Source organism: Peromyscus californicus, unplaced genomic scaffold, assembly GCF_007827085.1.
Source record: "Peromyscus californicus insignis strain IS unplaced genomic scaffold, ASM782708v3 Scaffold_5__1_contigs__length_169319896, whole genome shotgun sequence".
NCBI classification, from domain to species: Eukaryota; Metazoa; Chordata; class Mammalia; order Rodentia; family Cricetidae; genus Peromyscus; species Peromyscus californicus.
In genome coordinates, this window is record NW_026294573.1 from 167,499,547 (window position 1) to 167,523,296 (window position 23,750).

General features: G+C 40.2%; 1 protein-coding gene across 1 annotated transcript in view; it reads right to left on the minus strand.

Moving 5' to 3' along the window:
* Nucleotides 1–6,734: 6,734 nt before the first annotated feature.
* The window catches only part of Terf1 (telomeric repeat binding factor 1), a 30,607-nt gene continuing 13,591 nt past the window's right edge, over nucleotides 6,735–23,750 (minus strand). Inside the window, exons 7-10 of the mRNA XM_052717054.1 lie at nucleotides 17,858–17,917; nucleotides 16,002–16,090; nucleotides 13,907–14,013; nucleotides 6,735–7,667 (exon numbers count right to left, since the gene is read on the minus strand). Coding sequence (XP_052573014.1) covers nucleotides 7,506–7,667; nucleotides 13,907–14,013; nucleotides 16,002–16,090; nucleotides 17,858–17,917 — 418 coding nt within the window. The 3' untranslated portion in view covers nucleotides 6,735–7,505. The remainder of the gene's footprint in view (nucleotides 7,668–13,906; nucleotides 14,014–16,001; nucleotides 16,091–17,857; nucleotides 17,918–23,750) is intronic.

A 23,750-nucleotide genomic window follows, 5' to 3' on the forward strand; every position in this document is an offset into this window, starting at 1 on the left:
AACAGATACATTTTCCACAAAATTACTCATCATAGGATTGCTATTCCTTATCAGCTTTCAGCGATGCCAGGCTTCTCACCACTTGGTAGCAGGAGAAAGGCCTGGAACATCTATTGATGTCACTGCTAACTGGGATCTGAGAGGGGAAGAGACACCATGAGACAGACATTCGCAAAGAACACACTCCATCACAGATGCATTCTGGGCAATTCCCATGCCTCCCTCAATCTGCTGCAGCCACAGACTTCCCCTGACCTGGGCTTCCTTATGCTAGTGATATTGACATGCTGGAATAAAGGGGAGAGATCCGGGCTGGAGAGATAGCTCAGCGGTTAAGAGCACTGGCTGCTCTTCCAGAGGTCCTGAGTTCAATTCCCAGCAACCACGTGGTGGCTCCCAACCATCTGTAATGAAGATCTGGCACCCTCTTCTGGCATGCAGGCAGAACACTGTATACATAATAAATAAATCTTAAAAAAAAAAAAAAAAAAAAAAAAAGGGGGAGAGATCCTGCCAGAACAAAGAAGTTTGCATTGTCGGATACTGTTCTGTGATGTGCATATACAATTTAGTGAGAGTCAAAATAACTGCTTGTGTTCTTCTGCTCTCTGGCATCCAACAGTTCATACTATCGTGCCTATCAGAGATTGCAAGAAATGAGATATTCCATGCAGTGTGAAGTATTATACATATTTATAGAGTTTAATATAGATGTGAGCACTTCAAAGACTCAAGAGGAAAGGAAAAACCAATTACCTTTAAAAAAGTAAGCATGTAAATAGCTGAAAAAACCTACTATAATATCCTTCTCATTTGAGAATTATAGATCATATGAAGCCACCACATTTACTGTGTTACAATGTTTTTTAGAATTCTTGGTATTTCAACACAGACATACTGAAGTGAAGACCCACCTTAACAATGAAGTACTGTGACATGAATGCATGTGTATAGGGTGCAGGCTATGTGGGGGGTGGGGTGGGAATTAAAGCATTTTATGTACCAGTTATCATTTTGTTGGCTTTGCCAGACCTTGTGATCTCTTGAGCCTGAGGCTAGACTCTGTTATCATCTTCTGACTCCAGAGCTGTTAAGCTTAATGTTGCAATTATCTTCAGTGCTATGATCTGGCGTGGGAGCCCCAAGATGAGATGGAAATGTGTTCTTTATTCCATATAGTCCAGTAAGATGGACTGCCATCCACACTGGCACCATCTACACCCTCCAGCCAGCTTTCACCACTGTAGGCTGCTTTCTCGCCTTGGGTGGCTTGTCTTAGAAGTTCTGCTTAAGTTGGAGGAGAGGGAGACCCTTTTCCGTTGCATTCTCTTCTTCAGCAAGAGGGCCAGGGGTCAAAGTCTAGCTTTGTAGGCCTAAGAAGCTGTGATGAGTTAGCATCCTGTAGATTAGATGCCCAAGTTCTCATCAGAAGGCTGGGCTTGGATATAAAGTTTCAGATTCAGAAATGACTTGTGGCTGGAACAAAGGTCACCCCATTTGTAAACAAAAGGAAACCTAGATCTCAACAGGAAGGGCAGCAAAGCACGGGCTGTGGGCTATCCTGACCTGCCACTTGTCCCTGTGAGTTTGAGGGACACAGGCATACCTATCTACCTGTGTATTATCTGACCAGTTCCAACAGAGTGCATTCCGGCTTGGATGGCCTTTATGGCCCGAATGCCTGAAATAGTTGCTGTCTGGACCTTTACATTAGAAATTTACCAGGACCCTGGTCCTCTGGTGCTGAGATGTGACTAGTGTTGGTGTTGAATTAAAGTTGCCTTCTTGTTATTGTTTCTCTCTCTCTCTCTCTCTCTCTCTCTCTCTCTCTCTCTCTCTCTCCTTCGCTTTGTTTAAAGATTACTTAAATACTTGTGAGTACCGCGTTTTAGAACCTACATACGCATTCTATTAATGGCTGCTCTTGAAATTATATTTAGCTCTAACTTTTCCTGGCTCAAGAGTAGAGTTATTATCCCTAAGGTTGGGGAGATGGCCCAGTTCATAATAAGCTTGCCATGCAAGCATAATGACCTAAGTTTGATCCTCAGCACCCACCTAAAAAAACAAACAAACAAACAAACAACAACAAAATGCTAGCTAGCGCCAAGGAGAGAGAGATTAGGAGAATCCTCACATTAGGACAATCACTCACTGGCTACCAAGTCTAAATTGGCTAGGCTCCAGGTTCAGTGAGAAACTGTTTCAAAAAAACAAGAATGATTGTGGAAGACACTTGGAACCAAACTCCGATTTCATCTCCACAGTGTACCTGCAGACAGACAGACAGACACATGTACACACACACTCATACTAATATTACACTTTTGAGTGGAACACAAAAGCATAGCAGCCAGACTGGAAGCAACTCCAAGCGACTGGATATTGGAACAAACAGTGGGTGGAATCCATATGACAGAACTCTGGCCACAGTCTGAGGCAACCAGTCCTAGAAACCAAACTTCTGGAATAATCTGCTTAGAATGTGAAGGGGATGAACCTACAGATCCAAAGCTGCAAGATCTCCATGACACAGGATATCCAAGAGGAGTTCCAGTGAGAGTACATTATCGGTGGTGTCGCAGAAACCAGAGGCCTCCGGCGATGAACACTTGCAAGTAAACATGATCGGACCAAAGGGTGAACTGTGTGTCTCGGTGTACCACACTAGAGCTTTCACAAGATTCTTCTTTTGTTATTTTATTTTATTGTTGTTTTTGCTTTTGTTTTGTTTCTTTGTTTGGTTTTTGGTTTTTCTTTTTAAATTTGGTTTTGATTTTGGAGTGGGGGTTGCAAGGGCAGAGGGCAGATGTGAGGGGACAGGGAGATAAGTGGGATAGGAATGCATGATGTGAAATCCACAAAGAATCAATAAAAGTAAGAAAAAGAAAAAGAAAAAAAAAAGAAAATCTGCTCGGAACAGCCAGGACCTGCTAACACTCTATTGTCTTGCCCCACTTCCTACTCGGGTCTGAACAAAAAGTGCAAAAGTTATACCCAGATGCTGCCTGGTCACTTTCCAGTTTCTTATTCAAGTTTTGTTTTCTTCCTCATTTCTCCTCCTCCTCTTCTGATTGAAAGCTGACCCAGTGCGGTCTAAAGGGAGCCCTAACCCCCATTCCATCCCATCTTCTGACTTTCCATCCCAGGTTCTTTGCTGTTTGCTCAAGTACTTCTTTAAAACATTAAATTTGCATGATCAGCATAAAAATAAGCCAATTTCATAAGGTACTTCCATACATGTCCTTATAACTTTGTTCTCCTCATATCCCTCTTCCGACTCCCACCACGGTCCCCAGCGTCGTCTCACTCACACTCCCTTTCACTTTCGTGTAAAGTCCCATGCATCCCATTAACGCTTTCCTCCCTCTCATAGTATTCTTTTCTGTCCTATACTTATGTATACATACTGTGGTGGTTTGAAAGAAAATGGTCCCCAAAGGGAGTGGCACTATTAGGAGGTGTGGCTTTGTTGGAGCAGGTGGTCTTGTTGGAGGAAGTGTGTCACTGTGGGGGTGGGCTTTGAGGTCTCCTATATGCTCAAGATACCACCCAGTGTCTCAGTTCACTTCCTGTTGCCAGTATATCAAGATGTAGGACTCTCAGCTGCAGCACCATGTCTGTCTGTACACTACCATGTCGCAACATCATGATAACGGACTAAACCTCTGAAAGTGTAAGCCACCCCAATGAAATGTTTTCCTTTGTAAGAGTTGCTGTGGTCACGGTGTCTCTTCACAGCAGTAGAAACCCTAGCTAAGACACATACACACATAGATAGATGCAAACCTTAATCTGGACTCCACCTATGCAGTGATAACTTGTCTGAGTCTTGCTTGTTTTGCTTAACTTCATCTCCAGCTCTATCACCTTTGAAAAACCAAAAACTGCCCATTTGAAATTGCTACAGCCTAGATGAAGCAAAACAAAGACAAATCTGAATTGACTCAAGGAACAAACACGTCAGTACACACAGCCATGTTTTTGTGAAAACCTGCATTGCATTGCATGGTTTAGCACCAAGCTGTCCCAGAAGCACAAGCTGTTACTACAGCAACTGCTGAGGTGAGCAGTCAGGGACAGAAAGTAAGCAAAACACCAGCCTTTTATCAAGTTATTGCACCAGGGATGGTGGTATGGCAGAGGCAGGGGAATCTCTGTGAGTTGGAGACTAGGCTAGTCTACACAGTGAGAAGAGAATGTGCTGTAGGATGGTATGTCAAATTACTCTGATTGGTCAATAAATAAAACACTGATTGGCCAGTGGCTAGGCAGGAATGATAGGCGGGACAAGCAAAAAAGAGAATTCTGGGAAGTGGAAGGCGGAGTCAGAGAGTCACTGCCAGCCACCGCCATGACAAGCAGCATGTAAAGATGCCGGTAAGCCATGACCCTCATGGCAAGGTATAGACTTATAGAAATGGATTAATTTAAGGTATAAGAACAGTTAGCAAGAAGCCTGCCATGGCCATATAGTTTGTAAGCAATAGAAGTCTCTGTACTTGGTTGGGTCTGAGCGGCTGTGGGACTGGCGGGTGACAAAGATTTGTCCTGACTGTGGGCAAGGCAGGAAAACTCTAGCTACAAGACTGTCTCAAACAAAATGAAAGGTCCCTGGATTTTCTTCACTAGGCACTTCTCTGACTCTATATTAGACATGGGAGCTCCACGGAGCTGACCCAGCAGTAGGTCAGCTTGTTGGTGTCACAGTGGCAGAATGCATCTTTGATGGCCTCACTCTAACCCTTTTATTTACTGTCCAGTGCTGGGGAGAATCCAGGGTGTTGCACATACCTGGTGAGTGCTCTACCTGAGCGACAGGCCTATCTAACAGCTTAAACAATTACATTTTGTAAAAGTCAGTGGCTGCCAGGGGTTGGGGAAGTAAGTGCAGTTTGTAAGAATTCAATAAATCTTCCTGTTATTAGGACTGTTCTGGATCTTGCCTCTGAAGAAGAGGGCAGATTAATATAAATAAAATTGTTTAGAACTCAATATGGAGACAGCTGGAGAATCTTGACAAAATGGACTATCACTATTAATTTCTTGATGGTGATATACTATAGTTTTGTCAGATATTAGCACCAGGGGAAACTGGGCAAATGCTTTTTATAATTCTTACAATTGTATATGAATCTACAATTACCTCAATAACAAAAGGTTTTTTAAAAAATAACTCAAAGGATTGAGACTAGGAGACAATGTTTTATAAATATACTGATCAATTTATTTTCCCTATTATTCTTTGAAAAAACCTATTTTACATATATGGACACTTTGCCTGTATGTATGTCTGTGTACAACATGCATGCCATATCTCCATGGAGCCCAGAGGTAGGCACTGCATCCTCTGGAATTGGATACAAACAGTTGTGAACTGCCATGTGGGTGCAGGAAATCAAACCCATGTCCTCTGGAAGAGCAGCCAGTGCTCTCAATCATGGAGCCATCTCTGCACCCTACCTATAATTCTTTTCACATTTCTACAAGTTATATGAAAAAAAAAGTTGCCTAAAGCAATTTAAAATCGCTTTTGGGGCTGATGTCTAAGTGGATGAAAGTACTTGCCACCAAGCCTCACAACTTCAATCCCTGTCTTAACTAGGTTTCTATTGCTGTGATAAAACACCACGATCAAAGGCAACTTGGAGAGCAAAGGGTTTATTTCACTTACACTTCGAGGTTCCCAGTCTACCATTGAGGGGAGCCGGGGCAGGAACTCGAGGCAGGAATAAGGATGAAGGAACTGATGAAGTCATGGAGGAATGCTGCTTGATGGCTTATTTGGCATGGTTTGCTCAGAATGCTTTTTCTCACACAACCCAGGACCACCTGCCCAGGACTGGCACTGCCACCTGGGAGCTGTATCTTCCTACCAATCACTAGTGAAGACAATGCCTTACAGACTTGCCTAAGGCCTTCAGATGAAGGTATTTCTCAGTTGAGGTTCCTCTTCCCAAGTATCTCCTGTAGCTAGCCTTTTCCAGGTCCTACCCGGCCCAGGGTCAGGACAAATCTCTCTCACCCGCCAGTCCCACAACTGCTCAAACCCAACCAAGTAAACACACAGACTTATATTTCTTATAAACTATATGGTTGTAGCAGGCTTCTTGTTATCTAGTTCTTCTATCTTAAATTAACCCATATCTATTAGTCTGTAAGTTGCTCATGGCTTACCGGTATCTTAACATCTTCTCATGGTGGCAGCTGGCAGCGTCTCTCTGCCTCAGCCTTCCACTTCCCAGAATTCTCTTCTCTCCTTGTCCTGCCTATACTTCCTGCCTGGCTACTGGCCAATCAGTGTTTTATTTATTAACCAATTAGAGCACCACATTTAACATCCCACAGCAATCTCCATCCAGCTTGTGTCAAGTTGACAAGACACTAACTAGCACACGCCCCCAAGTTATTATCTGACTTCCTCATGTATGCCATGGCATGAAGATTTATGCACTCACTAAATAAGAGTGTTAAAAATTCAAAAATAAAAGCTTTTAGTAAATAAATTTTAATGATGCACCGTATTTGTAACTTTTTAAAGCAAAGGGTAAAATAATAGGTATTTTATAATAGCAATTTAGATTTGATGATTTATGAACTATGTTTAGAGTGAGGTTGACTTAGCTAATTTTGACCCAAGCTGCCAGCTATGGGACCAATCAGCAGCATCCTGGGTAAACATAGTCACTGGGTAAACATGGGTGGGAGCTACTGGGTCAGGAAGCACACAGCAATTAGTAATGTTTCTGTTTATTAGATAAATAGGATAACATCAAATCAAGAGCAACAGGAAAATAAAACATGACACTTTGGTAGAAATTAGAGACATTACACAATATCCTGTTTCTAATGTAAATATTTCAATAGGTTGAGATTTTTATTCACTAGCTAAATACAGCACATAAAACTCAAAATGCTAATTATTACTCTTTAACTAAATATTCTAAAGAATAAATTGTTGGTGAAAACCCAACTTCCTTTAAATGAAACTACTGAGAGAAATCAAGCTTGTCAGAACTTTGGATTGTTCTGCACATTCATCACAATAGTAATAAAATCTCCAGTAAGTAGTACACTAATCATAACTTAAGCAACTAAATCACAAAGGAGTATCCTTCAATTCCTGATAATATTAATTTCTATGTGGCATTTTGTAAGTCTACAGACATGGAATAGAGTAAACAGAAATAGCTGTAAGTAAATACTTTTTATCTTATCAGGCTCTTACTTTTGTATTAAAACAGGATGTGGGATGGGGGCCTGAATTTGATAGGGTTCAACATATCTATATTTTACAAAAATAAAGATTCTTAAAGAAAACAATGATGGCATATATTTTTACTTTTACAGTACCAATTTGTAACAAAACCAGCACAAAAAAATAATACTTTCAACAAAAACGTGCAGCTACATCAGTGACCAGAAAGTTTTAAACAAAATGTAGTGTTTCAAGTATTTCACTGTCCTGGGTTACGTGCAGACAAACCCATTCAGCCTTCAGGGGCTCAGTTAATCAGCTTCAGTTTCTTCATCGTTCTCCACCTGTCTTTCAACATGACACTTGTTCGGTTGTTGAACTTATAATGTGAGAGTATTTTAGCCCAGTTGCCCTCTCCATATTTCCTTACACCACACTTCAAAAATCTGTCCTCTTCCCAAAGCCACGCCTGTTGAAAAGACATAAAAGTTACTCAAAGAAACATTCTTTAAAGAGAATACATCTTTTAAAAGTCAAAGCAATGCTCTGTTTCTTAAAAAGGAAAATTATTTTCCTATATTCTTTTATACATATCAACACACATACATATATGGTTTTATAAGATCTTACCATTACCCATGTAATATTTCAGGGTAGTGTTACTGAAGCTTAGCCAGCTAAGATGGGACAGCTATACAGTCTGTCTAACTTCAGACTCACTGAGATATCTCAAGCAGCTTATCTAACCTTTCATAGATCACTCCACATTTCTAAATAGAACTCATGACTGTTTAGTACTTCACTAATGAACTCCGTGAACATTCTTTCCCTGTGCTGGGGGAGGTACACGCACGCACGCACGCACGCACGCACGCACGCACGCACACACGCACGCCAAGTCTTCTGTAAGACAGACTTTCAAAAACACAACCACTCAATTTAAGCTGGGAGAAAATGCTAAAAAATTTAAATAAAATCTAATACTTTGCATAGACAAAATACTAACATTTAGTATTTGGGATAGGTGGCCCACTAATTATTCCTTCTTTTGGTGTGATAAAGAGGGGTTTGAGTGTCTACACACTATTTGTACACTAATACTCACTGCTGTACTATCCATAACACTAAAATGAGGAAGTAAGCCAGGTCCATCAATGAATGAAAGAATTTTCAGCATACAGTATATAGGGAATATTATTTATTATTAAAAGGGAAATTCTGGCAACATGTGTTAGCCTTAAGAATATTATGCTAAGTGAAATAATTTAGATATGAAAAGACAAGTACTAGGGCTAGAGAGATGGCTCAGTAATAAAATCACTTCTTGTTCTTCCAGATGACCTGAGTTCAGTTCCCAGCATCCACATGACAGTTTATTAACTATCTGCAACTTAAGTTCTAGGAGATTCAATGCCCCCTTTGGACCTCTATGGCACCAGGTACACTTGTGGTACACATAGATACATGCAGGTAAACACTCACATAAAAATAACACATGGACCGAATGATTTCACTGATACGAGGTACCTCAGAGACAGACAGTAAAAAGGACAGTTAGGAAGCACGGCAGAGAACGGGGAAAGGAGGAGTGTTTCAATGGGTCCAGAGTTTGTTTTGAAAGTTATGGGTAGACTGTGGCGATCATATGAAAATATGAATATGCTTAATGCTACTACACTGCATACTTAAAAATGATTAAGACGTGGTGAAGAGATGGTTCAGGAGTTAAGAACATATTCCGTTCTTGCAAAGGATCCGAGTTTGGGTCCTAGAATTTTGATAGGTGGCTCACAACTGCTTGTAACTCCAGCTCAGGAGACCAGACACTTTGAGTTCTTTACTCACATGCACATACCCCTACCTGAGAAACATACATAAATAAAAATGATAAGCCTTAAAAATCTTAAGATGATACATTTGCCATTATGTATATTTTACTACAATTGAAAAAAAATAAAATTCTTATTAGAAAACTCTGGTGTTAAAAAAAGGAAAATCAACGTGACCTGAAGACAGATAGGAGATGAAAACTATGTCACAGATGACTGACTGCACACCAGAGAAACTGGCACTGACCACAGCCAAAATCCTTTCAGGTTTGTATGCTACTCTAAGACTGTGTCTTCTACATTGTACCTTCACAATGACATAATTTATAGTAAAAGAAAAGCTTGTTATAATAATTCACACTATGTAATCTCTGTGTGGAGGATATACTTTTGAAAGGCCTTTACTTCTTTCCTTAATGGACTAAGTTTATAAAAGGATCTACAAATTTTAATGAGGCAGGCTCAAGGACTTTTGTCTAACAGATGAGAAAAAAAGCTATCCAAGTAGAAACTGAGTAATTTGAATCAAAAAACAACAACTGAAAGCTCCAGTACAACATAGAATGAAGTGTCAGCCACCTCCTGAGAAGAGTTCTCTATCACAAGGTCAACAGCGGATAGCTGAAAAATAAAAACAGATGTTGGCAGTGTCCACATAACTTTTTTTGGCAAAGCAAACAGTGGCATAATCAATACCCATATATCCTATAGATCATACGGTTGATACTCTCCCCGACAAAAGAAAAACTGTTCTCTCATAGTTATCTATAAATGACACCTGTGCTCTATCCTCAAATACAACTGGGAAAGATTGTGTGAGGCAGAGATTTCTGGTTTCCAGTTTGATAAGCAAAGCTCTTGGAAATTATCATCCTATCCACAATGGGAAAATCAGAACAACCTGAAAACTAGTCTTCTTATATCCATCAGAGAACGAGTCAAGGGGCAGACAGAAGAGAAGCAAAGGAATTACTGAAAGCTAGTTGTGGTGGATGACTGTAAATCCCAGTACTAGTGAGGTAAAGAGAGGAGAAGCAGGGATTCAAGGGCGTCCTTGGCTACATAAAGAGTCTGAGGTCAGCCTGAGCTACATGATAGCACATTTCAAATTAAAAATAATAAATACCCAATCGAGGAGCAGGTGAGTGACCTGTGACCTGCCTGCCAGCTGGACTGTACCCACCCCCTAGATTCTGTTCCCCCAAGACCCACTTCACAGCCCAACCCCTCCCACCTCACCATCCTCCCTGTGGCCAGCCCTTCCCCACAACTCCAACAGACTCCTGGACCATGCCCAGGTACAGTCCACACCAGTCTAAAGAACAGGCGAGTGACCTGCCTCCCAGACAAGCTGCCACATTCCCCAGAGCCTGATCCCTGGGACACATCCCCTGGCCCTCCCCCTTGCCCATAGCCCTGACAGCTTTACAGGAGGCTGGGATGGTCCTAGGGTCCTCCAGATAAGACACCACCCACTGCCCGCTAACACGCCCTAAGCCCACCCAACAAACCCATACTATACTGTACCCTCTCCACTGGGCTCCATATTGTGGCCTACAACTTTGAAGGAAGACTTTGGCTTTACCAGAGGCCAGGTCAGATCTAGGGACCCAAGGCTCCCAAAACCCTGACAGAGACACCCTATTGGACCTGAAGACTCACTAGTCACTAGAGCCCTTGGCCATTTAGGTTAGAAGACCAGAGAGAAAAGAGAAACAAACAAACAAACAACCCACTCATCCAACAAAGACAAATGCAGGAATCAGCACCAAGACCTATAACCCCCCAAATCCAGATGCCTAAATGCCAACGTAAGAACACAATCAATAACAGAAAGGGCAATAGACATCACCAGAGCCCAGCTATCCAACAACGGCAAGATCTGAGCAGTCCAATGCAGCTGACACACAAGAAAACAAACTTAAAAATGACTTTATGAAGACAGGGCGCCCTATAGGGGATATGGAAAAAACCCCTTAAAGAAATTGAGAAAAAGACAAACAAAAAATTGAAGGAAATCAATAAATCCCTTAAAGAATGCCAAGAAAAAACAAACCAGCAAGCAACAACAACAAAACAGGTGAAGGAAATGGTTCAAGACCTGACAATGGAAATGAAAGCAATAATGAAAACACAAACTGAAGCAACTCTGGAAATGGAAAACTGGGCAAGCGAACAGGAACTATAAACGCAGGCATCACCAACAGAATACAAGAGAGGAAACGGAGAATCTCAGGCACTGAAGATACGATAGAGGAAATAGATTCATCGGTCAAAGAAACTGTTAAATCTAAAAAAATTCCCACCACAAAATATCCAGGAAATCTGGGACACTATGAAAAGACCAAACCTAAGAATAACAGGAATGGAAGAAGGAGAATCCCAGCTCAAAAACCCAGAAAATATATTCAATAATATTACAGAAGAAAATTTTCTCACCCTAAAGAACATGTCTATAAGGGTACAAGAATCTTACAGAACACCAAACAGACTGGACCAGAAAAAAGTCACCTCACTACATAACAATCAAAACACTAAACATACAGAATAAAGAAAGAATATTAAAAGCTGCAAAGGAAGAAGGTCAATTAACATATAAAGGCAGACCTATCAGAATTACACCCAACTTCTCAATGGAGACTCGAAACACCAGAAAAGTCTGGACAGATGTCTTACAGACCCTAAGAGGCCACGGCTGCCAGCTCAGGCTACTATATCCAGCAAAACTTTCAATCACCATAGATGGAGAATGCCAGCCCAGACTACTATATCCAGCCAAACTTTCAGTCACCATAGATGGGAGAAAATAGGATATTATATGACAAAGTCAAATTTAAACAGTATCTATTCACAAATCCAGACCTACAAAAGGTACTGAAAGAAAAACTCCAACCCAAGGAAGTTAGCTACACCTCCGAAAACACAGCAATAGATAATCCAACAACAGCAAAACCCACAAGAAGGGAAAACAACACACACACACACACACACACACACACACACACACACACACACACACACACACACACACACACCACACACCACACCACACCACACCACACCACACCACACCACACCACACCACACCACACCACACCACACCACCACCAGGTATTAACAATCACTGGTCATTAACATCTCTCAGTATCAATGGACTCAATTCGCCAACAAAAAGATACAGGCTAACAGAATAGATACAAAAACAGTATCCATCCTTCTGTTGCATACAAGAAAATGTATCAAAGATAGACACTACCTCAAAGAGAGACACTACCTCAAAGAGAGACACTACCTCAGAGTAAAGAGTTGGAAAAAGATTTTCCACTCAAACAGACCTAAGAAGCAAGCTGGTGTAGCTATCCTAGTATCTAAAAAAAATAGACTTCAAACAAAAATTAATCAAAAGAGATGTAGAAGGACATTTCATACTCATCAAAGGAAAAATCTGAATATTTATGCCCCAAATGTATTTTTGGAGCACCTACATTTGTAAAAAAAAAATTACTAAAGCTTAATTTACATATTGAACTCCACACATTAATAGTGGGAGACTTCCAACATTCTACTCTCACCAATGGACAGGTTGTCCAGACAGAAACTAAACAGAGAAATAAGGACATTATGACTTAAATGGATCTAACAGATACCTACAGAACATTTCACCCAAACACCAAAGAACATTCTTCTCAGTACCTCATGGAATCTTCTCCAAAACTGACCATATACTGTCACAAAGCAAGTCTCAACAGGTACAAAAAACTGAAATAACCCCCTGTATCTTATTGGATCACCATGGGTTAGAATTCAACAACAAGCCAGGGGTGGCGCACGCCTTTAATCCCACCGCTTGGAGGCAGAGGCAGGCGGATCTCTGTGAGTTCGAGGCCAGCCTGGGCTACAGAGTGAGTTCCAGGAAAGGCGCAAAGCTACACAGAGAAACCTTGTCGCGAACCGCGCCCCCCCTCAAAAAGAATTCAACAACAACACAAACTATAGAAAGCCTAAAAACACACGGAAATGGCACAACTCTCAACTGAACTACCACTGGGTCAAGGAAGAAATAAAGAAATTGGAGACTCCCTAGAATTCAGTGAAAATGAATGCACAACACACCCAAACTTATGGAACAGAGTGAAAGGACTGTCTAAAAGGCAAGTTTCCCTTTTCTAAAAGGAAAGTTCACATCGGTAAGTGCCTGCATAAAGAATTTGGAGAAATCTCATACTAGCTACTTAAGAGCACACCTGAAAGCTCTGGAACAAAAAAAAGCAAACTCACACAAGAGGGGTAGACAGCAGGAAAAAATGAAACTGAGGGCCGAAATCAATAAAGTAGAAATAAAGAGAACAATACAAAAAAATCAATGAAACAAAGAGTTCTTTGAGAAATCAACAAGATAGACAAGCTAACTAAAAAGGAGATGGAGAATATCTAAATTAACAACATCAGAAATGAAAAGGGGACTTAACAACAGACAATGAAGAAATTCGAGAATCATTAGTTCATACTTCAAAAACCTGGAATTCACAAATTTGGAAAATCTAAAAGAAATGGAGAAGTTTCTTGATAGATACCACTCACCAAAATTAAATCAAGATTGAGGGGCCAGGCAATGGTGGCGTACACCTTTAATCCCAGCACTTGGGAGGCAGAGGCAGGAGGATCTCTACAGGGTGAGTTCCAGGGCAGCCAGGGCTACACAGAGAAACCCTGTCTTAAAACAAAACAAAACAAAACAAAACGCCCCTGATCAAATGGTGTATTTTCTACTTTGTGTGTAGTTTTCAAATGCATAAGAACCTTAAAGTTAGACCTTTTAGGAAAACAAGTATAAATACTTAAATATTTATAAATATTATTCAAATATAGCGAAAAATACCTGTTTTTTCCTACGCTTGTGTTTTTCATCAGTGTCTGGCTGATTCTTTGAACTACATAATCTACTGCTTCTAATGGTTCTTCTATTTTTTTCTGTCGTTATTTCACCTGTGAATAAAAACACCAACATTAATATTGCTTCACATTAGAAGAAAGGGTGGACTTTCCAACAGGTTACCATGAAATTCCTGTTTACTTTAGCTACTCTAAGAAAATGAGCCCTATATGTTGAATTCTTTTTCCTTCAAACCTGGAAGCAACCTAAGTCTAGGAATCCATTTGACTAACACAGAAGTGTCCGCTCACCTCCAGGAACGTATCTAATCACCTGCGTATAGGAGGAAAAGTACTTTTGGGACAGGATCACTGAAGACTTTTTATGATATTTAATAACAGAACACATACTGTTCTCTCTTCTCAGATATACATCAACAACAATCACCAAGACAAACCAATAGTAGGATGCACCATAAAGAAACAAAACCCTTTAAGGGACTGGTAAGAGGATTCAGCCAGTAACGTTCTTAGTGTACAGTCTGGTTATCCAAGTTCTATCCCTGGGGGAAGGAGACAATCACCTCCTGAAAGTGTCCTCTGACAACCGGCACTTGGGAGGCCACAGCAGAGGACTGACTACTGCAGGTTCATGGCCAGCTTAGGATATAGGTACTTTTTGTCTACTACAAACTATTCTCAGACCACAATAGAATTAAACATGAACTCAGTAACAGAATGATATTTAGAATATCCTTCAATTATTTGGAGATTAGAAAACTATTTAGAACATCCTTCAGTTATCTGGAGATTAAATAAGCAAGTTCAAAGTGAAAAATCACTTTAATTAAGTGGAAATCCAAAACCAAAGCAGTAATTAAGGAGGGATGTCTGGCACTCAGCACATGTTCTAGGAAAACCTGGTCAGGGAAGAGAGAAAAGCAACTCACACACAAAGGTGGGAGAAGTCATGTTAATGTCAGACTTCGACACTGTAGCAACTCAAAATCAATCTGTTTGCTAAGCTGTGGCCAGAAAGTATTTCTAAAGAGTATTATATACTAAGACAAAAAGTTTTAAAGCTACACAAAGGACAGTAGATAGTCTTCAGCATGTAAGAATTTAGAAACTACAGACTTAAAAAACATTTAGACAAATAGGAATAAAATGAAGATGCAAAGAAAAGGGAATCCTAATTAAAGGATTCATGGAGAATAAATTTAAATCAATAAGGTAGAATTTCATAGGGATTGTATCAAGAAAACAATGCTACAAACCCTGATTACTTAAAACATAAAAACTAGGCATGGTGTCCCACACAAGTAAACTCTGGAGGCCAAGTAAGAGGATCATGAGTTTGAGATAGGGCTAGACTACACTGCTAGATTCTAAACTGAACAAAATCACTCTAATTTTGTTAGTTTGACTCCAAACCAACTAAAAATAGCTAACTAAGAAAAACAGAAGATTGGCTTTTGGGGAGACTTTTGCTTAAATCATTCTACACTCTAAAGCTTAATTTATACTTACAGACACAAATAGAGCCAACCATCAAAGCACTTCATATTCTTTATTCAAACTTAAAAAAATTATAATCAGTTATTTATGAGTGGGCATGTGCATGTGTATCTGTGGAGGTCAGAGGGCAACATGGAAGAGTGGCATATATTTTATTCAGGCATGTATTATAGTGCAGCTGGCAATGAGTCAATATTAATGAGCCAACACCACAGTGTCTTTAAATAGAACAAACATAAAACAAGACTGTGTACTGATTAGTTGATAAAAATGTTATTGAAGATCGAGGAACCTAACCTTTTGTATTTTCCCTAGAAGTACAGATTCCGAATTCACTTATTCAATGTAAATAATGAGCTTTGATTCCATTCATAGCTCAAAAAAGTCTGAAGTTGCTGAATACAGTTAAGCAGAAAACCAATGCTACTCCCACACATAGCCACATAACTCAGACTAGACCATCAACAAGAGCTCATTTTCTAAAGTCGGCTTTTGGTCTTCTGAGGGGCCTTTTGTGCTGTGGTAGTAAGGTGAACAGCTAGAGCACTTGTCTCTACTTCTAAAACTATAGTAACAGTACTCACTTTGAAGATTTCCCATTCTTGCTTCTTTCTTATTAAAATCTGGTTGACTGCTTTCATGTTTCAATTTAGATATGACGTTCTTGTGAGACCTAAATAAAAACAAGAGAGTTAGTTAGTGATTAATTCCAGAGTCTAGTGAAGGCACAGAAGGAAATGACTTGTCACCTTTGCTATAGGATCTTCTACACTGCCCCGCTTTTCTTGGTGCTCTTCTTACCTATCATCCCATGTTAAGTTTTAATATTTCTATTGTCAAACTTCCCTTTATTTCATCTTTTTACAGTTCATCTACTCAGAAATCAAGATTCTATCAGTTATCCAAATAGATTGAGGATGAAAAACAAGACAAAAACAAAACAACTCCCAAACCCTCCTCAAATTGCAAAGAATTTATTTTCCTTCTCTCCTTTGGCTTCTAAAATCATTTTCTGCAGAATTTTCAAAATTCCTTCATTTGATGGTAGATCACATACTTTTCATTTCCCAAGACTTTTTTTTTTTTAAAAAAAAGGCAAGTTTATACTGGAAATAATGTATGTGGCATTTTTTTTTAACAGCCTTGCAAGACAGCATTATTCTTATTTTATATAGAAGCAACTTAGAAAATAAAAAGCAGTGTGCCTGAACTTTATAGGTATGTTAGCCCCACCTAAAATGTAGACATTTTAGCTATACTTTTATCCACGAAAATACTCTGCAATGAGCAAATCCTTTCTCACCTTTCCTTTCTCCTAAAATGTTCTATTCTATTGTATTGTATTCTCTAGAATGCTATTCTCAAACTTTTCACCTCTAAGTCTAGGCTCCATCCCCATCCCTGCTCCACCTTGGGACAATATTTTTTCCTTTTGACCTTTTCAAGAAGAGAACAGCTTACTCTTCAACCCTAGAAGTCCCGGGGTTCCAATAATGGGCCTTCACACTGTTTTTACAGTGCAGAGGATTGCATCGAGGTCCTTACATACGCTAAGAAGGGCTCCATCCCTGAGCTCTCTCACCAGCTCCAATAGTTTTTACTTCCTGATGATGCTACTCCTGCTTCCACAGAAATCTCAGCCACTCAGGAATGCTACAGATACCACCTGCTACCATTCTTCATTGCCAGTCACCATCCTTCAAGAACTTCCCATCATTTATATATCTTTCTTATACCTAAGAGGTGTGATTAAGAATTATTTCAAGCCGGGCGGTGGTGGCGCACGCCTTTAATCCCAGCACTCGGGAGGCAGAGCCAGGCGGATCTCTGTGAGTTCGAGGCCAGCCTGGTCTCCAAAGTGAGTTCCAGGAAAGGCGTAAAGCTACACAGAGAAACCCTGTCTCGAAAAAAACCAAAAAAAAAAAAAAGAATTATTTCAAAGCTGGGCAGTGGTGGCTCATGCCTTCAACTTGGGAGGCAGAGGGAGGCGATCTCTGTGAGTTGGAGGCCAGCTTGGTCTACAAAGCAAGTTCCAGGACAGGCACCAAAGCTACACAGAGAAACCTTGTCTCGAAAAACCAAAAAAAAGACTTATTCAAGTCAGGCATGGTGGTGCATGCCCGTAATCTTAGCACTAAGAGGCTGAGGCAGGATGATCAATGCAAATTTGAAGCCAGCACAGACTTTACACTAAGTTCCAGACTAGCCCAGGCTGCACACTGAGAACCTGTTCCCTCTCCTCCCCAGATATATATAAATAACCCTAGATTCCATATCAAAGTCTTTATAGCTAGAAATTCTAAGACATTTCAGGGTCTTGAATATCTGTGGAGCTAAAGAGGACTCTGAGCTGTATTTAATTATGCCAATTATAACATATTTAAATCTACATAAATTGCTTCATCAATGATTTTAGGGACAAAGAAAAATATCACTTTACCTTATTACGGATACTGTATCCACTAAAGATTCAGTTTCTGTAGACTGTTGGCCATTAACACTTTAAAAGAAAAATAAGATTCTAAGAATATATACAAATGAAACTTTGTGTAAGAAAAGTACCTGGCATAGTCAAGGCATATTTCAATCCACAAGAAACATCCTGGATTAAGGATTTACGGAGTCCATTAAAAGGTGGCCACTTTTTGCTCAGATGTGCTTAAGAAGTACAAATCAAACTTCCCAAAACACAAGTTAAGCATAGTTAGCACTGCAACCAAGAATTTATCATATTTTTCTTTAGAAAACTCCTACTTCATGAAGTTCTCTTTTAACAGCTTTACTGAGTACAACTGATACATGAAAAACATAAAAAGTGTTTAATGTATGTAATTTGATGGGTTCAAGTTTATTTTCTTGTCTTTCTAATCTGTCTCAAATTGAGCTTCTGGAGGATGTGGCAGTAGGTGGGAAGTGAGACAATGTCTTTTGGAACCCAGAGCAGACTCAAACTCACGCCCCTCCTGCTTTCTCTTCCAAGTGCTCTAGCATCAATCCATGCACCACCACACCCACTGAACTCGAGTCTTCCTGGGTTAGCTTTCAGAATGGTTTTGATATTTGCTTGATTACCAATTTCAATCCTGTCTCTAGTTTTGACTTTCCTCTCCATAATTAGTACTCAGCTAAATTTTTAATTTGTTTCTGGTAAGGAGCCAGGCATGATGGATACTGAGCCAATTAAGATGCTCAAAGTTAATCAGGCTCCTTCAACAAAGTCTGGGGTATAACTCAGTAGGTAGAATGTTTGCCTAGAATGTATAAAGCTCTAGGTTTGATAAAACACACAAACACAGCCACAGCCACAGCCACACACACACACCAAACGAAAACACAAACCCAAAGCAAATAAAACACTAATAATAAAAAATTTTCAAAGAATTCTTAGTATTATGATAAACAGATAAGTTATTGCAAAAGTTAAGGTTTATCATGGATACATGATTTGATACCTTGCTCTGTGGGAGCACATACCTAACAATTCTAATCAGAGAACTAGGCAAAATTTCACACAAGTGATCTTTGAAGGAGACTTTGAATAGAAAATATGAGCTTATCTAGAAGAGAATAAAAAGAAGGGAACCCAGGAAAGGAGGAACCAAGGAACTTTTCTAAGAACAAAAGATAGTATTTTAAGATCACAGAACTCTGTTCTGTGTTGCTAGATAGTATAAGGCAGGTGAGCAAAGGGGAGTTAATGTTAAAGTCCTCTGCAAAAACAACAAAGACAGCAAAATCTGAAAAGCACCCTGTGGTGATATATTGTGTCCCCAAAATATTGTGCACCCTAATAAACTTATCTGGGGTCAGAGAACAGAACAGCCACTAGACATAGAGGCCAGAAAATGGTGGCAGACACACCTTTAATCCTAGCATTCCAGAGGCAAAAATCCGTCTGGATCTCTGTGAGTTCAAGGCCACACTGGAAACAGCCAGGCATGGTAACAAGAGCCTTTAATCCCAGGAAGTAATGGCAGAAAGGTATATAAGGCGTGAAAACCAGGAACTAGGCTGGTTAAGCTTTTAGGCTTCTGAGCAACAAACAGTTCAGTTGAGATTCATTCTGGATGAGGACTCAGAGGCTTCCACTCTGAGGAAATAAGATCAGCCGAGGAACTGGCGAAGTGAGGAAGCTGTGGCTTGTTCTGCTTCTCTGATCTTCCAACGCTCACCCCAATAACTGGCCTTGGGTTTGTTTTTATTAATAAGAACTTTTAAGATTTGTGCTACAACACCCTTTCTTTCCTTGTTTTCGATTTAAGGATTTATTTCCGTTTATGTGCATGAGTGCTGTGCCTGCACATGCATGTGTTCCGGGTGAGACAGTGAGAAGAGGGTACTGGAGTCACAGATAGTAGTTAATGGGCACCAAACCTGGGTGCTCTGCAAGAGCAGCAAATGCTCTTAACTGCTGAGCCACTACTCCAGCCCTGGCAAAGTTCTTTTTTTCCCCTTTTCATGCGTTTGACAGAGTCTTGCTGTATAAGTAGCCTATGTTGGCTCTGAACCCAAGAGCCTCTTGCTCCAGGCTCCCAAGTGTTGGGATTACAAGTATGGGGAAACATGCTTACCTTAGAAACTTTTTCTTTCCATATAATTTCACAGATAGAATATTGTTGGATGACGTGGTGTACACCTATGATTCTAGCACTTGAGGTGAAGGTAGGTGGATCAAAGTTCAGGGTCACCCTCTGATACACCACCACTTCTGAGCTTTGTGGTCATTAAGTAAATAAGGGTTACTTGAATCCAAATACCACAAGAATGCAAATGTCAACTGCTAACTCAGATAACTGAAATGAGGGTGGGAAGGCTGCAAATGCAGCAGATATCCTGGTCAAAGTATGATTTACATTACTCAATGGTTAAAAAACATGCAATCATGAAACGCTAGAGCTAGAACAAAAAATCATCCTGAGTGAGGCCATTCAGACCCAGAAAGATAAATACACATACTCACTTATATGAGGATATTAGCTGTTAAGTCACAGATAAGCAAGCTACAATCCCTATCGCCACAGAGGTTAAGAGGACAATAAGGGACTGGGGGAGAGGGATGGGTCTCCCTAGGAAATGGAAATAGAATAGTTGCAGATGGACAAGAAGGAGGGGTTGGAATTGGATGATTAAACAGGGAAGGAGAAGAGGGAGGAGAGGGAAGGAATATGGGAGGGAAAGCTAAAACTAAGAGCTATTTGAGGAGTCATATGGAAACCTCACGCAGTAGTAGCTTCCTATCAATATATACATACATAAAGGTAATCTAAATGAAATTGTCAAGTAACAGGAGAGACACAGCCTCAACTGAACATCTCTTGTTATCAAATGATGCTTCCAGTACAGGGAATAGGTTACATCTACTTGAGTTGTTGGCCAAAGGGTTATGGTTAAGGCTATTGGTAGCTTTCCACAAACTGACAATAAGACCCTACTGCTAAAGACAACACCTACACAACTCAATGAACATGAAGAAATCAAGCTGGTGCCTACATAGAGCCTTCACCCCTACTGACTACTATTCATGGTACATGAGTATAACTCTGCATGCTACCAAAGAAGAACGGTAAAGACCAAGCCAGCTACAAATCCTTCAATTTACAAAGGTAACCTTCCTGCAAGATACACTGGGGCAACAGTGGCTTAAAACTTGTGGGAGTGACCAATCAATACCTGACTGGAGTTAAGGCCCACTCCATGAGATGGAACTCATGCCCGGCACTTCTTGGGTGACCAAGAGCCTGAGACTAGATAGTCTCAAATACTATGTTCTGCTAATAAAAACAAATACTACTGTTCTGCTAAAGGAATGTAGCAATAAAATGACTCCTAACAACATTCTGCTATACTCATAGATCTGTCTATGTCTTATTCAGCCATCATCAGAAGCTGCTTCTTGTAGCAGATAGAAACAAATACAGAGACTCACAGCTAGACAACATACAGAGTGAAAGACTTTACTCACAACACTCAGCCTTAAAAGGGATGTCTCCATCAAATCCCTCTCTTCAGGGTTCAGAGAATTATGTGGAAGAGAAGATAAGTGTGTTAGAGTCAGCAGGGATGGAAGACAGCAAGGAAACAAGGCCTTCTAGACACAACAGGGCTGGCATACATATGAACTCCAGAGACTGGCAGCATGCACAGGGCCTGCATAGATCTGCACCAGATGGGGTCCTGGTGCTGAGGGGAAGTGGACACATGCCCCTATCACTAACCAAGAAACTATCTCCAATTGATAACCACTTGAAAATAAAAAAATTAGTTTTCTTTAAGGGAGTCTCACTGGGGAAAGAAACCATTCTTTGGCCTCAAACTTATAGATATCTGCCTGTCTTTGCCTCCCGAGTGTTGGCATTAAAGGCATGTACCACCATTGGCCAGCAAGAAACCATTCTTAAGGGTAGGCTCCATGCCCAGAAGTAGATGGCCAACATAAAATGAATTCAGTAGTAACTTTGGAGGTTCTTTGTCTCATAATGTTAAGTCAGGGTGTTTTACTCCTTTTCTATCTTACAGGTCCTTTGTATATATTGTATATATTATGGCTTCTGGTTTTGGTTTTTCTGGGATTCCTGAGTGTGCAAATATGTATCTCTGCACCTATATATGTTCCTTGTACTTTTTCTTTGACTCTTTTTCTTGTTTGGTTGTTTTGTCATATTTGTTTTTTATTCATTGAATTTAATTATTATTCCTTAGACGCCCGTTTGTTTTCTAATGAGAGATGGAAAGGATGTGGATCTGGATGGGAGGGGAGATGGGGAGAAACTGGGAAGACTAGGGGAGGGGAAACCATAATTAGAATAGACTGTATTTTTAAAAATCTATTTTCAATTAAAAAAAAAAGTATGATTCATGTCCTGCCCTGGGTTCACTCTCTTAGTACTGTAAGCTAAAAGTTTTAAGCTGGGAAGAAATCAAAACATTTACCTTTGCAAAGCCAACCCTGGAAGTTACTTTAAGGATGTATTTGTGTGGTACCAAGCTACATTATAACCTTGGATACAAATCATCAGAGTAGTATTGCTGAGATGGGATCCAGAGTCTTGTAAAGACAGTTGGATAGATGAAGTCAAGGAGAGTCAAGAGTGTAGAGAAGCAGATGAGAACATGAAGGGTTCTACTTTACACTCTGCACTATGTCTGTGTCTAGGAGAGCTTCTAAAAAAAGTTGAGTGGTGCTACATAAGGAGAGGAGATAGGAAATGGACTTATTACCTCTAAGCATTATGATTTAGGTCTTTATTCTATAATATAGCACTATTACATTGGGCAAGAAGGCTTAAATTACATGAATGTATTAGTCTCAGGATCATTTACTTTCCAAACAAAATAAAGTAATAGAGGCAAAATGAGACTTTAGTGCAGCCTTTGAGATGAATGAGGAGCAAGCCATGCTCTGACACACAGGAACAAAAAGGAGAAGATTCTAGAATGATTTAGCCTTAGTCCTAAGGGTTACAACGAAGTGTTTCTCTAACTTGGGGCCCAACCCCCACCTCTAAATAAGTAGTTAAGATAACATCCTTGGAACTTTAAGTATTATGTGGGCTACTAAATCCATTTATCCAGAAATGAAAAGGTCTTAACTATCTAGCCTTGGGTTAAGTATACAACAATAGAAAGAATTTATCATGGGTTAAACAGGAGAAACCTTGGGTTCAACAAATAGCTCAGTGGGTAAAAGCACTCACTCTGTAAATCTGATGACTTCACTTAAATTTCCAGAATCCATCCTGGAAGGAAAGAACCAGCTACCAGAAGTCCTCTAACCTTTACACATGCACTATGGTACACATATGAATGCATATATACACACAACAAGAATAAATAAAATTAAAAAAAAATAAAGAATCTTTATAATGGTCAAACTTTATCTTCTTCAACAGGGTTAGCTCATAAAACAAAAGTGCACTATTCACCCTTAGTGTCTTGAGAAATGGCTTGGTGAGTGGATAAAGGTTACTGTTTCTTTGGTGCCAAGCTTGACTACCCAGAAATTCATTATCTGGGGCCCACATGATAGAGAGCCAACTCCCACAGGCTGTTCTCTCTCTCCTCTCTCTCCTCTCTCTCTCTCTCTCTCTCTCTCTCTCTCTCTCTCTCTCTCTCTCTCTCTCTCTCTCTCTCACACACACACACACACACACACACACACACACACTTACTTTAACCCTCCTCCCACTCCCCAGCTGAGTGTGGTGGCACAGTCCTATAAATGTAGCGTTTGGGTGGTGCAGGCAGGAGGCTCAGGATCTGTTCAAAGTGAGCCTCGGTGACAAAGTGAATGTTTGGTCAAGAGTAGCCTCAGTTACACAAAAAGCTGTCCAAAA